Source organism: Aphis gossypii, chromosome 3 (genome assembly GCF_020184175.1).
Source record: "Aphis gossypii isolate Hap1 chromosome 3, ASM2018417v2, whole genome shotgun sequence".
Taxonomy (NCBI): domain Eukaryota; kingdom Metazoa; phylum Arthropoda; class Insecta; order Hemiptera; family Aphididae; genus Aphis; species Aphis gossypii.
In genome coordinates, this window is record NC_065532.1 from 53,435,973 (window position 1) to 53,451,085 (window position 15,113).

General features: G+C 26.1%; 1 protein-coding gene across 5 annotated transcripts in view; it reads left to right on the forward strand.

Moving 5' to 3' along the window:
* LOC114126161 (multiple PDZ domain protein-like) overlaps window positions 1-15,113 on the forward strand; it is a 67,869-nt gene that overhangs the window by 45,546 nt on the left and 7,210 nt on the right. For 3 of the 5 annotated variants that reach the window (XM_050203681.1, XM_027990045.2, XM_050203682.1), the window contains 10 exons: window positions 10,111-10,205; window positions 10,376-10,445; window positions 10,528-10,584; window positions 11,002-11,055; window positions 12,749-12,850; window positions 13,079-13,150; window positions 13,236-13,362; window positions 13,608-13,762; window positions 14,003-14,158; window positions 14,762-14,941. In XM_050203681.1, coding sequence (XP_050059638.1) covers window positions 10,111-10,205; window positions 10,376-10,445; window positions 10,528-10,584; window positions 11,002-11,055; window positions 12,749-12,850; window positions 13,079-13,150; window positions 13,236-13,362; window positions 13,608-13,762; window positions 14,003-14,158; window positions 14,762-14,941 — 1,068 coding nt within the window. The remainder of the gene's footprint in view (window positions 1-10,110; window positions 10,206-10,375; window positions 10,446-10,527; window positions 10,585-11,001; window positions 11,056-12,748; window positions 12,851-13,078; window positions 13,151-13,235; window positions 13,363-13,607; window positions 13,763-14,002; window positions 14,159-14,761; window positions 14,942-15,113) is intronic. The other 2 variants (XM_050203679.1, XM_050203680.1) reach the window with 2 other exon arrangements.

The window sequence follows — 15,113 nt, forward strand, 5'->3', positions numbered from 1 at the left end:
CATTAATATACATCAACAATATTACAATTTATAAAAAAAAAAATTAATTACATAAATTATTATTTATCATTCTTGAGCTTGATAAATTTGTAAGTTGTGGTGGTAATTTATTGTTCTAAGATTCCTCACCAAACTTTATTGGTACCTATAATTATTACAGTAGTATGGTATTAATAAAACAACACGGTAAAAGTTATAAGTAGTAAGTACCTACCATGATTAAAGATAATATGCTTACAGGTATATCTTTAATACCTACTTCTACCTACTTCAGTCATCATGATCACGGGACTTAGATATAACCGGTATAACTCGGTTATGTAAATTAAATTGGGGCATCCTTACATAATATTATATTACTATATTAGTTTAACCTGTGATCGCCAATCGGTTGACAGTTATACGTTTTATTACTATAATACATTGATACCTATTTGAAAATTTAATAATTAAATTTTTTAACACACAAATTATCTTTATTGTGTTTAAATGTAAATCGTATTCAACAATGAATAGAGCTCATACGTAGGTTAGGTTACCTAACGTAACTATAATATTATTATTTATCATATTTATCACTAATTTTTGAAATTTTGAAAGTTAAAAACGAAATTTAAATGATTAATTGTCAATAGCTTCTTACATTATTGACGCATAAGTATAAAATATAAATGATCTGTCAAAATTCATTAAAAAATAAACTGTACAGGTATGAATCATATTTTAAAAATATAGGTTCCCATTTTATTTTTAAAAGTTGTTCCTCTAAACACTTTTTTAATTAATAAGAAAATATATTTAATATCAAATTTCTTTTGATCATATGATTTTAAATCGTTTTCGCGTAGGTCATTTTTGCTAATTTAAATATTTCATATTGAAATCTACCCTCGCGTGCAATTTAGAATACCCTGTATATATACATTATACCTAGTATCTACATATACTATATATATGTTTATATATACAAAAAGTTATATCGTACGTGTATATTAATATTGCCACGTTCACCATAGCTACCCTTTAGCACGCTCATAACTTATTCATGGACACACAACTCCCCCAAGGCTTTGATATTCATCCGGTGACGAGGGATACAGGTGCATGTAGGCAGGATAGAGTATATAAATGGGAAATGGGTTTAATTTAAAATGCATCACGTTATATTGGCTCAGAATCTTCCACGATCCGAAACTATTGCGGGTGGGGGAAGAGATGGATTTTTATTTGTTTAAATTGCAAAACCAATTTAATATGTTTATAGTATCTTATGTCATTTGTTTTAAATGAATCTAGAGTACGAGTGATGTATATATAATATGTAATATATTTTAATGGCTATACTCATATATTATATCTGTACAATTTACTATACACCCTATGTTATAATAAATAATAATATATATTTTTACCGTGCCGGTATAAAAAAAAAATAATAGAAGGAAAAGAGTCGTCTGCTAAAGTTTGTTCACAGTGATACTGAAATGATGTATAATATACGAACATTTGTTGATGAAAATGGTTTTTTTTTTATCACAAAAAAAAAAAGATCCGGAAAAAAGCTGACACACACAGTCGTTATGTGTATAGCGGTTTTGCAAGTTATGGTATGTACGAATGGAAGTGGGAGTGGATTCGGAGTCGGACAGAAACAGAGTTGACCTATATTTGGTTTTCCCGTAGGCCAAAAGGTCAAAGGTGTAATATGATTTTTCACTATTCTACCTATATAATACTATGCTTCTTTTATAAAAATGAAATTTCAATCTAACAGATTTAAGTATGTATTATTTGATATTGTAGGTAGTTATGTATTATACATTTATACATAATTACGTATTTTACATTTAAACATAATAAAAAAATCGTATTAATGATTTAATACTTTTTAAAACGTTTAATATCCATCGCGTTATATTATTATTACAAACTATATTACTATCATATTATACACTATTTTTTTTATTAATTTATGAATATCGCGTAGTTACATTATTTCGTTGTACACACAATGTATATTACATGAGATTTTTTTTTAATTTTACATACTTTGGTCATTTTTAAATACATAAAGTATACGTTAACAATGCGTTTCTTCATAAAACTACGTATGTTTTTGTACAATTTCATTTCATCAACAATAAAATATATTAGAAATTTATGGCATTATACACATTGCGTAATATTATTGGTACCTATAAATATAAATAATAAGAGAACATAATTTCTTTTAGTAAATTTATGCATTGGCACAAACTGCAGCAGTAATTTATGAATAAATATAATTTCTGAAATAAATAAAAATTTAAGTATCTACCTATTAAATTTTAGTTTCAAACTAAAAACATCATTGATTTTAAACACGTTTTAACATCTACCAACGTTTATTCATTTTTATTATTTTATGATAAATATAGTCATATAGGTACAGGATAATTCTTTGAACACAATAAACAAGACAATTGTTGTATTAAAAAAAAAAAAAAAAAAAATGCTTTGAAGTTCGATTATAACACTGTATTTTATAGTGTATATAAACCTATTTTGCATTAGAGTTACACAATTTCACAGTATTCTTTGCCTCTTCGTAGGTACTTCTTATCTGTACTATAACTGCTTTTAAATAAAAAAATAATATTAATGAATGATTTATGTATGATATAAATATTAAATTTAAATACATTGAAATGTATATAAAATATTCTGCCTCAGAATACGAAATTAAAAATATGGTTAGTTTGTACTCACAAACAGTTTAGTCATAACACTCATAATAGTTTCAATAAATAAAAGATTCAATTAATTTTTTTTTAATTTATATATATTATAGTTTAAAATATTGTGTAGTCATATTATATCAAATTAATAAAAAAAAAATTAAATTCAATAATAAACTCGATTAATCAGTGTTTTGTATTCTTTATTTATTCACACTAGACATGTATTTTATAAATATAAATTATAAACGTTTTAAATAAATCATATGAATTGTATCTACTGTATATAATTACTACAAATTATATAAAATTATTGCTTAGATTATTACAATTAATTTTAACTATTTCAGTTGTTAATCATGTTATTAAAATAATTATAAACACAATTTTACATTTTTTAAAACGGAAAATTTAGATAACAATTTGCAATTTACTAATATTGAAAATGTATACTACTGGTACTTATTTAATAAAAAATATAAACCATAGTTGTATAGAATTAATTATCATTGTTCAATAATCTATATATTATGTGTAAACCGAAATAATATTTAAAAATTCAAAGTAAAATAATTTAAACACTTATACTTGATAATATACAAAATTAGTTACGTCTTAAAACATATATCTGTATTCTGTAATATATAATATATAGTATACTAAACTCACAATTCAAAAAACCAAGATATACGGATAAACGTGTTGATTATGATTTATGGGACTACTGTATTAACTATTTTGTATTTTTTAATACAAAGTTCTTGTTATCTTTTAGTTATTTTATACAATTTATACATAAATTATCTGTCCATTATTTTTTATTTGTGTATAAAATACAATATAAAAATATTAAATAATACGTACTTTTGACTTTTTAAATTTGAATTCTTAATAGAACCGTTAAGACGCTACTACGTATTACATTTTACTACAATTCAAATGCACTTTGGGAATGTAATATAAATTATATTGTGTGTGTGTGTGTGTGTGTGTGTGTGTGTGTGTGTGTGTGTGTGTGTGTGTGTGTGTGTGTGTGTGTGTGTGTGTAACTGTAGGTATGTAATATATTTATATATATATTATACCTAACCTATATAATATATACGATATACCTAATAAATATATTTAGAATATAAAACATAAAATTAATGATCAAAAAAAAAATTGGAACGTAGTATCTTATGAGTTTGGTTCTGTTTTTTTTTTAAAATGATAGGTGTGCTGCTATATTATATAAATATATTATAACTATAATAAATTAATAACTAAAATATATTGAAAATATAATTATTATATTCAATATTGTATTAATGTTAATTATATAGTACCTGTTATATACCATTTTGAACCTAATTAGTCTTAATGTTATTACTTTTTATTATAATAAAAATATTTAGCCTGGTGACTAATTACGATTTACGTTATTCCATAATATCCTTACTCCGGTAAAAAATTGATTATTGTTCTCATTTTAGATTTTGAGCAATGTTCATCGTCAATGTTTTTTATTTCTTTTTTGAGAAGTAAAAAGACTCCAATAATTGTTATAAAATAATAATATTTTAATATGTAGCGTTTTAAACTGATGGTTAATAGTGTAAATACTGATTGTTGTTTTATTAATTTATAACTATTTTATGAAAAATCAAAATATTTAAAAAAAAACGTAAGCAGCAGCATAGGCACAGGCACAGCCTGTAGAACCATGACTGAACATGAACTTAAAAACACCATCTACCTTTTTTTAAAAGATTCAATTTCTATAGATTTCTATCTGTACCTATGAAGTTGTTCAAGTAGTTGTTTGTTTAAAATGTTTTTATTTTTACATCATTTAGACTCGGGACCACAGTATGATTTTAAATTAAAATAATATTCATGTATAAAAAAATAGATATGGCAATATATTATTAGTTATTATCTATCTAGTATCTATGATTTATTCAAAAACTGTGAATTTTTGGAGATAATTTTTGATATGGACGCTGCAAATATGAATCAATAAGAAATGATCATTATATGTTAATAATGGTTCGTAGTACAACTGTAGTGTTTTACAGTATAAATAGGATAATACATGGAAAACGGACATTTGACACTCGACAATTGGCCATACATTTGGCAAGACAATTGACATCCGTACAATAGACATTCGACACCAAAAATTATGAGTAAAAAAACAAATACTTTTTAAGGTACTTTGAAATTATTGTAATATTGTCTTTCATATAACACAAAGCACGCTCAATTTATACTTGACAACTGTCGGCATTATGTGAATATTTTGAAATGCGTTTTACTATATTCTTAAATTCATTTGCACTCTGTTATGATACTGGTACTGAAGCCTTTGCTACATTCATTTTTTCTATTCAACGAATGTCTAACGTAAGTTACATATTTTTGTTTAAACAAATTTAATTGGCACAATAAATTTTAGAATTATTTATAAAACTATAAATTCTTCTATTTTAACTTTAGAACTCAGTTCAGTCTTAACCGCCGTCGTGTGAGCATGTGTTTTTCGTTGTAGTGTAATAGTGCTCCGTTATCTAATGTTTATCTCTATAGTCATTATATTGGTCATACTACTATATTAAACAACGTACTTAGCCTTCATATTTATATTTTATAGTACTAATTTTTTCTGATAAAGTAATAACTAACAATGTCCTGTGCAATCTGTAATCAAGGGGTTTCCCCGGCCAAATTATTAAACTGCAGTATTTGTAAGATGAATTTTCATTCTACATGCATAACTAATTCTCAAGATGGCATAAAAAAACCTATTCGAAATAAAGATTGGAAATGTGATAATTGTATACTGAAGATAATTCCAGATCGTCGGAACCATGATAAGAGTGATTTAAATAAAGATGACATGAAAAATATTAAAATAAATTTAAATAATATTTCCTTCAAATTAGATACTTTGTCGGATTCAATTAACAAAATTGACTCAATCGAAAAATCAATTTCATTTATATCTACTAAGGTTGATGAATTTAATGTGAAATTTGAGACTATCTTGTCTAAATTAAAAACCCATGAAAAAAAAAATATCGAACTTGAAAAAAAGTGTGCAATATTGGAACGCGAAATATTATCACTCAGCAGGAACGCGAACACTCTAGAACAACAAAATTTAGCTAACAACATTGAAATTACTGGCATTCCGAAAACTGAAAACGAATCTTTATTTGAAATTGTTAATAGTATTTCCAAAGTTTTAACCATAAAAGTTGAACCAAATGAAGTTGTAAGTTCCTATCGCACTAAAACCACAAAAAAATCGGGTAGCAATGTAGTGATATGTTTTGCAAATAAAAATAAAAAAGATGAAATTATTAATATGATGAAAAAACGTTCAAATAATAATCAAAAACCGTTACTTGCTTGTGACTTATCAACTAAATTCTCTAACCAAAGAGTCTACATAAATGATCAACTTTCCTATAACAATAAGAAACTTCGCTGGTTGGCTAAGCTGGTTGGAACTCAATATGGTTACAAATACACTTGGGCAAATTCGAGTGGTGTTTATATGAGAAAAAATGATGGTCAAGTTGGAGTTAAAATTACTACTTCTCATCAATTAATGGATTTAGATACTGATAAGAAAATAAGTGAGTTATGGATGTGATTGTAATTATTTTAAATGTAACTTTATTTCCTAATATAAATTTATTTCATAATGACTAACAATATAAATAACCTATTACATGAATTAAAAGATATAAATAACGTTCAAACCGTAAATATTGATAGTTTAGAAAATAAGTATTTCTATGTAAATAGTCTTTCCATTTTTAGTATGAATATTAGAAGTCTGAAAGCTAATATTGATGAACTGTTACTATTGTTAAATTCTATTAACCATAGTTTTGATGTTATTGTGTTGAGTGAGACTTGGCTGAATGAAGATATTAATTTTATGATTAACGGTTATGAATCTATACATTCACTCTGCAAACTAAATAAATCAGATGGACTATCAATATTTGTAAGTAACATATGTAAAATTAAAAATGTCCGAAAACATATTATATCTAATTGTAATTCTATTGAAATAACTATCGATAAAGGCAATTCCCTATTTTATCTAACCGGTCTATATAGATCACCTAGTAATATTTTGGAAGATTTTTTGTTTTCTCTAAATGATTATTTATCACAATATAATCAAAATGTTAATCAAATCTTGTGTGGTGATATTAATATTGATATATTATCAAATAATATTGAAACTGTTGATTATTTGAATATCTTATACAGCAATAATTTTTACTCTGCTTGTAATAATCCTACCAGAATCAGTAGTCATTCTAATACATGTATTGATCACTTATTTTTAAAAAATGTTAGTATTAAAGAAGTATCATCTTATGTGTTACGTAGTAGCATTACTGACCATTTTAGTGTAATATTAAATATTAATATTGACGATTTAAATATTCAAAAAACTATGGCTAGCAATAATTTAAATATTGAATTCAAAAAAATTGATTTTAAACATCTGAATATGTTAATTAGAATTGAAGATTGGAATATCCTACTTGATGATAAAAGTGTTGATAATTCTATTGATATTTTTATTAATAAAATAAATGATTTAATCCTAGCATCTACAAGTTTTTATAAACATACTAAAAGAAGTAATAATAATAAAAAGTGCAAGTTAAAACCATGGATTTCTCTAGGTCTTATTACATCTATTAGAGTAAGAGAAAAAATGTATAATAAATTGAGGCGCCAACCTTTTAATACTCATTATAAAAAATGTTATATTATCTATAGAAATTTACTAAATAACTTAGTAAAAATTGCTAGAAATGCATACTATAAAACACAAATAGAATTATCTGGCAATAATATTAAAAAAGTGTGGGATCTTATAAAAATAGCTTCTAATACTAAAGTTAATAAACAAATAATCATAAGAGAAATCAATCATGAATCAGGTAGGATTATCAATAACTCAAAAGATATCGCTAATATTTTTAATTCATTTTTTGTTAATGTTGGAAGCAATATAGCTTCTAATATTAGAGAGGATGGTTTTATACACAAAACTTTTGAGGAACTTAATCATAACTGCCATATTGAAAAATCAATTTTTCTAAGCCCTATTGACCCTATGGAAATAAGTAGTATGATTATGAAATGTAAAGATTTTTCATCTTATTATGAAGGTTTGTTATCTAATACTATCTTGAAAAAAACATCAATTAATATATCCTTACCCTTATCTATTATCTTCAATAAATGCTTTTCAACAGGTGAATTTCCATCTAGCTTTAAAAAATCAATAGTTATTCCGCTTTATAAAACTGAAGATATAAGAAGTTGTAATAATTATAGACCAATCACTCTTACTTTGACTATCGCTAAGCTACTAGAAAAATGTATTAAAACCAGACTTGTTAACTTCCTAAATGAACATAAATTTTTTAATGATAATCAATTTGGTTTCAGGAATAATCTATCTACTAATGATGCATTATATTGTGCTACTAAATTTATATATGACAATCTTGATTTAAAAAAGCATGTTGTTGGTATATTTTTAGACTTGAAAAAAGCATTTGATTCTGTTGATCATAATTTATTGTTAAAAAAACTCGAATACTGTGGTATAAGGGGAGTTCCATTAAAACTATTAGAATCATTTATTAGTAATAGATACCAAAAGGTTAAAATTAATGATGTTTATAGTGATGACTTATTAGTTAATTATTCTGTACCTCAAGGAACTGTTCTTGGGCCACTACTTTTTATAATATACATTAATGGTCTGCTTAACCTAAATTTAGGAGGTAAGGTTTTGTGTTTTGCTGATGACACTGTTTTCCTTGTTAGTAACTCTTGTCTTAATAATTTAAAACATGAAGCCGATATTGGTATTAATTTAATTAAGAATTGGCTGGATAATAATTCATTACAACTTAATTTTACCAAATCCAACTTCATACATTTTAGAATAAGAAATAATAATATTAACTTAAACTTTGATAAATTAATTTTACACACTGTTTTTTGTAATAGAGAAGGAAATAATTGCGTCTGTCCTATAATAAATAAAACATCCTCTGTAAAATATCTAGGTATACATTTTGATGAATTCTTAAAATGGAATGTTCATATAGATAATTTAATAAAGTCAGTTCGGAAATTCTTTTATGTTTTTAAATGTTTGAAAAATATTCTAACTGTTAATGTTAAAACAATAGTTTATAAATCTCTAGTGCAATCAATAGTGTCTTATGGTATAGCATTTTGGGGAAATGCTTATCAAACTCATATTAATAAATTAAATACAACATTAAATTGTCTTGTAAAATATATCTTCAATAAGCCAAGACTCTTTCCAACAACTTTATTATATAATGAATGTAAAATCTTAAATATAAAGTCTCTCCATATAATACATGTTTTTGCGGTTGTTTTTAAATATACTAACACAATTAATACTCCTACACATAATTATAATACACGATTTGTTAAAGATATTAATTTATCACTGCCTAAATTAAGAACTACTTTTTGTCAGTCTGGACCATATTTTGTGTTTATTAATTTTTGTATTAAATATAATATTTACATTCATGAATTTAATAATTTTATACATTTAAAAAGAAAACTTATGTCTTTAGGATTAAATACCTTAGTTTAATTTGAATTACTTACAGTTTATATTACTTTATTTTGAATAATTATATGTTTTGTTCCTGATATGTTTATTTATAATATTGTAATTACATGAACTCTCACCTCCTGCACAGCCTTTGGCTTAGGAGGTGATCTAACAAAAAAATTTGTCTATTAGTAATTTAACTTGTATTTATTGTTTGTTGGAGAATAAATATTATTATTATTATTATTATTAAGTTCATTTTATATATTGTAGTTGGCAGTCATACACAACACTCAAATTAATACTTAACTGTTAATCTAAATTAATAAGTAATAATGAGTGAAGGATCAATTACTCTTCCTATTATGAGTATTAAATGTCAGTTATATTAAACTACCATCAGGTGGGTGAAAAATGTTCGAATTTCGTAATAGCACATGTAATACTATCTATTAGATTATACCACAAATATTATGGAAACTAATTTAAAATACATGTTATTTATAGTATATTTTTCTTTATACATAATACGAAGACAAAAAATATTTGTTGATCGTATAATTTCATTAATGTTATTCGACTTGTGATTGGCGTCCCCTCTGACCATATAACACGCAAAAATAAATATATGTAGCTTACTGTTACATAATTTATTTATGTTTCTGAGTAACAAATCGATCAAAATGTCCTAATTAACCTAATGGATTATAAACTTTTGAACGTTGAAAATAGCATTTTTCATTTTTTTTTTTTTTTTAGGTTAATGGGGTAGTTTTACACGGAAGATGTCACCTAAACGCCTCAGCCATTATCAAAGGTATACCAGGACCGATATACAAAATAATTGTGCTAAGGTAAACTTTAGTTTTAATATTATTTAATATAGTGTTCATTTATATAGGGATTTTTTTAATGGATTACATTTTTTATAACACCGTCTAATATTACGTTTAGACCGCTTAATGATTTAAGTTGTACATTTTTATAATATTTATTTTAACCTAATTATTAAATATGTCTACAGGAAACCTACGGCCCTGGACGAATTAGCCGTGCGACCGATCACTCAGTTTCCTATTACACTAGATGACGAGGTTAGTAACTAAACTAGTTTTATAGGTAGTATTTTCATCGCTTTTATTCAATAACAATTAAAAATAATGTATTTTTTGGCAGACACCAGAGGAGAAGTATGCCAACTACAAAGGCCTACGGGTCGTTACTATGAAGAAGGTAAATATTTCTGTTATGATGCTTCCTATAAACATAATATATAATATATACTTATAATCTGTATACATTATATAACCTTGTAAAATATAAAATTACACTCCTGTATAAAATATTAATGGGCATTTGGCTCTTATTCCTGTATATCTTAGACCCATATAATTTTAATACATTACACGATTTGTGAAATTGATTAAAGAAATCTGCGAGTTTTATTCACACCAACACAGCATTTAATTTTTGAATTTTTCCCATTTCCAAAACATTAGATATATATATAATATTTATATTATATATATATATATATTATTATATAAATGATGTACTGGTATATAATAAACACGCTCAAACATTTATCACAGGATTAATCACTTATATATAATGTTGTGTAGTACAGTTGATTTGATATGTTTCCTATAGCCCTGTATCAGTTTTACATACGAAGGCCAAATCACAAATTCACCCACACAACAGGTAAAAGAACACAGCACACTGGATCGTTGAATGATGGTTTTTTTTATTTCTGCGTATAATTTGTTATGTTAATTATTATTTTTTTTATATATTATATTATATGATATAATAAACGTTGTGTTAAAAAAATAAATGTAACCCATATCGATCGTAGGAGGGCAACCGCATGAAAATAATGGAAAATGAGGATTAAGTATGATATTTATATAATTATGCAGAATGTAGTTTCATAGTTTAGTGCAATACACACAACTAGTTACGACATTTAAGGAAAGGGGTCAAAATTATGTAATTACTAGATTTCCGTTTTCTAGATATCTGCTAAAAATTGTATGTGCCTCGTTTTTTTAAGTCCGTATTGTTTTTATTTTTAATACTCATTTAACATTTTTCAACGCCACAATGAGAGACGATTCCTTCTATATTACCTTCCAAAAATAATATTAAGTGTTTTTCGTTTCAACATTAAATACAAATATAAATAACTCATGAAAATTATAATTAGTTAGTAGGTCCCAATTAATTAAAAAAGTATTTACTTTTAATAGAAAGCTATATGTTTATTCCACAAAGGTATTTATATTTATACACATTATACGCTATTTTCATGTTTTAGATTCTTATGGAGCGGTTAATGCTTTTATTTTACAATAATGTGTGCTTTTAGCGTGTTTTCCTAATTTTTACAGATTAAATTGGCTAATGTTACTATCCGAAAATTTTATCACGAATCGACAGTTGATTTATCGACCCTTTAATCACCAAGCTAAGCTTAAATTTGTTCATTTCAATAAATTTCCAATTTTTTTTTTTTCAAAGTAATATTTTCTGATTTAAAAAATATTTTAAATTAAAATTTTTTATAATTATTTTAATAATACATTTTAAATAAATAAGTGCTTGATTAATGGTTGTATTTAATTTTATTGTATGCAGTTTTTATTTTTACATATTAAATATTACATAAATATCATAGCAATAAATTGTATGTAAAATACAAATTTTATAATAAAATATATAATTATAATTTATAAAATATAAATTATTAATTATAGAGTTATAGATTTCAATAGTTTTGAAATAGTAAAAGTAAAATTTAAACTTATTCGTTTTGGAATTATCAGGTGTGAGCAATACAATTAAATTACCGGGTTATTGGCACCCTCGAACACTACCCTCTTGACATAAATTAATTACATTAGCTATTTTTCTTTACTTTTAATCCGGTGCATCAGCGTACGTAGTATTACATTTATTTAATTAACAACAGGAACGATAAAATATTCATGTATGCATAATATTAGTAAAAATATAATACGTTGCAGTGTATAGTAATTACCTGTAGGACATGTCAGTTATTCGACGATTTTCATTATAATATTGCAATACTGCAATCAAAGCGTTTGCCCTCCTACGCAGTGTTCTGCTAAATATCTTTGTAGAATATGATATATAAGGTAAACATTGACCGTTATATTTTCGTTTTGCATGCGTTTTATACTATTAAACAAGTATAATGTAATACATATATGTGTGACATCTGACCATTGCTGCGAGTGTTTTAAGTTTGAACATATAATATAGAGTTTTGAACACTTATATAATATACCGTATGTAGTATGTATGTCATAAAAAATAAAATAAAAAATGTTTACTGAAATAATAGCATTAACGTTTTGTATTTTGATTCCAGAGCCCTCACGGTCTTGGTATAATGATTTTGGAGGGGAAACACGCGGAACTCGGCACAGGCATATTCATATCCGATATACAAGAAGGAAGCCCAGCTGAACAGGTGAATTTTATGATATGGTTCTCGAAAAAATGTGGTGTTATATTTTTCGCGTTTTCCTGTAACATAATAAATAATAATAATAGTAAGAGAACGATGTTGTCCCACGTCATTTCAGCTGTGCAAATATTTACCTTAAAAAAATGGGTTTATCTATCACCAACATAATAGTTTAATACAATTTATTTTGCAATCATTTTTACGACAAACATGTCTATACTTCCTTTACAGGCGGGTCTGACAGTAGGCGATTTGATTTTGGCTGTGAATAAAGATACACTTTTGGGGAGCACATATGATGCGGTGAGTAATAATAATAATGACACAGCTATGTAATATAAAAAAAATTCAGAACTCGATTTTATGTTGAATAAACGCGATTTTGCAGGCATCGTCGTTGCTAAAAAAGACTGAAGGTGTCGTAACGTTAGTGGTATGTAACCCACGTAAAGACGAGGTCGTGACGGCTACAGATCAGAAGAGTGCCGATAAACCTAAACAACCGGAAAAACCGAGTAAGTTGGACGCTATTCGATCTTTGAAAATATATTATGTTTTATTTCTGTTATATATAAAGCTATATAAAGCTATATATAAATTATTTAATTTTTGCTGCATGATTACATTCTTGCATACGTTCGCATGGATCGTTGTTATTATTTTTTTTTCTGTGAGTAATGTTTTAAAAATACACTAACAATAATGTTATAGTTGTATGCATGTACATGATAATTATTAATAAAACCATTTAAAATCTTAGAATCTCAATCACCCGTTTGTTTGGACCATTCAGTCGAACCGCCACCGGATCCTGCGACCGCACCAATAAAACCAGGTATCGAATCAACGATTGAAATTAACAAGGACAAAGTCGGCTTGGGTCTCAGCATTGTAGGCGGATCTGATACATTACTGGTAATATTAATCATTAACTAATACCCAATAATAATCGTAATAATAATAATTATTACTATTATTATTATACACAACAAATACTAAAATACCTATAGGCTATCTGACAATATAATGTACAAAACATTTGAGAACTTGCGAAACAAATATTTAAGTGGCGTATTGTTGTGTCACTGCAATCTGCTATATTATGCTCTGTAGTGTATTATATTATATTTTACTTATTTTAATCCATGTTAAAAGGACGTAGTCATTATTCATGAGGTATATCCAGACGGAGCCGCAGCCAAAGATGGTAGACTTAGACCCGGGGATCAATTGGTGGAGGTGAACGGGGAAGACTTTAGAAACATAACGCATATCAAAGCGTTGGGCGTCTTACGGCAAACGCCAGCCAAGGTACTTATTATTATTATAATATTCCATGTGCCCAACATTACAGTTCGGCGTATATAGTAAACACTGCACATTATTTATAAGATTATATTATAAGCAATATATCTACCTATTCTACCTATAATTATCAGCAAAGTTATATTCTTTTAAAACTGCATTAAAAAAGAACATTTGCTTTCCTGTATTCCAATCGCAACTTTCATATGTTCGAGATAAAAATAACATGTTTTTATATTTATTTATAAGTGACTGTATTTTTACAAAGAACATTTTATTAATTTAAAATAACAAATTAGTATAATTTAGGTTTAAATAAGATATAAGAGAATGTATAGATGATAATTCGCTAGTTAATGCTTCTCATAAAATACTATGCAGTCTGCAGTTTATCTAAACTTAAAATACTATTATAATAATGAATTATAGTTCAATATACTTGATTTATGTAGCCAAATGGCAAATTCGCATAAGTGGCAGTTTACACAATATTAATATAACAATATAGTATAATAATATTTTACACTCGTGAATACTGTTGTGTAACATTATTTGTTTATTTATTTACACATATATATATATATATAATTAATATTTAATTTCTCAAAGGTGACCATGGTGGTGTTGAGAGACGAGTCATGCGTTCCTGACGAAAATGGTAGTATTTCCGCAGACACGACGAACATCACGGACGCGTTCGACGTGGAATTGACAAAAAAGCCCAGCAAAGGGCTAGGATTGAGTATAGTGGGCCGGAAATCCGGTTCGGGAATATTTATATCGGACATTGTAAGTGGCATTTCCTGTTAAATAAACATTTCATGTAGAGGCGTAAAGCGTTAATTTTTTAAGTTCTTAAAACTAAAATAGAAAAAAATATTTAACGTAATTGAAATGCAATGATGTACAAAATATGTACTAACAATTTCCACAAATGACTTAGTAAAAATGGAAAAAAAGT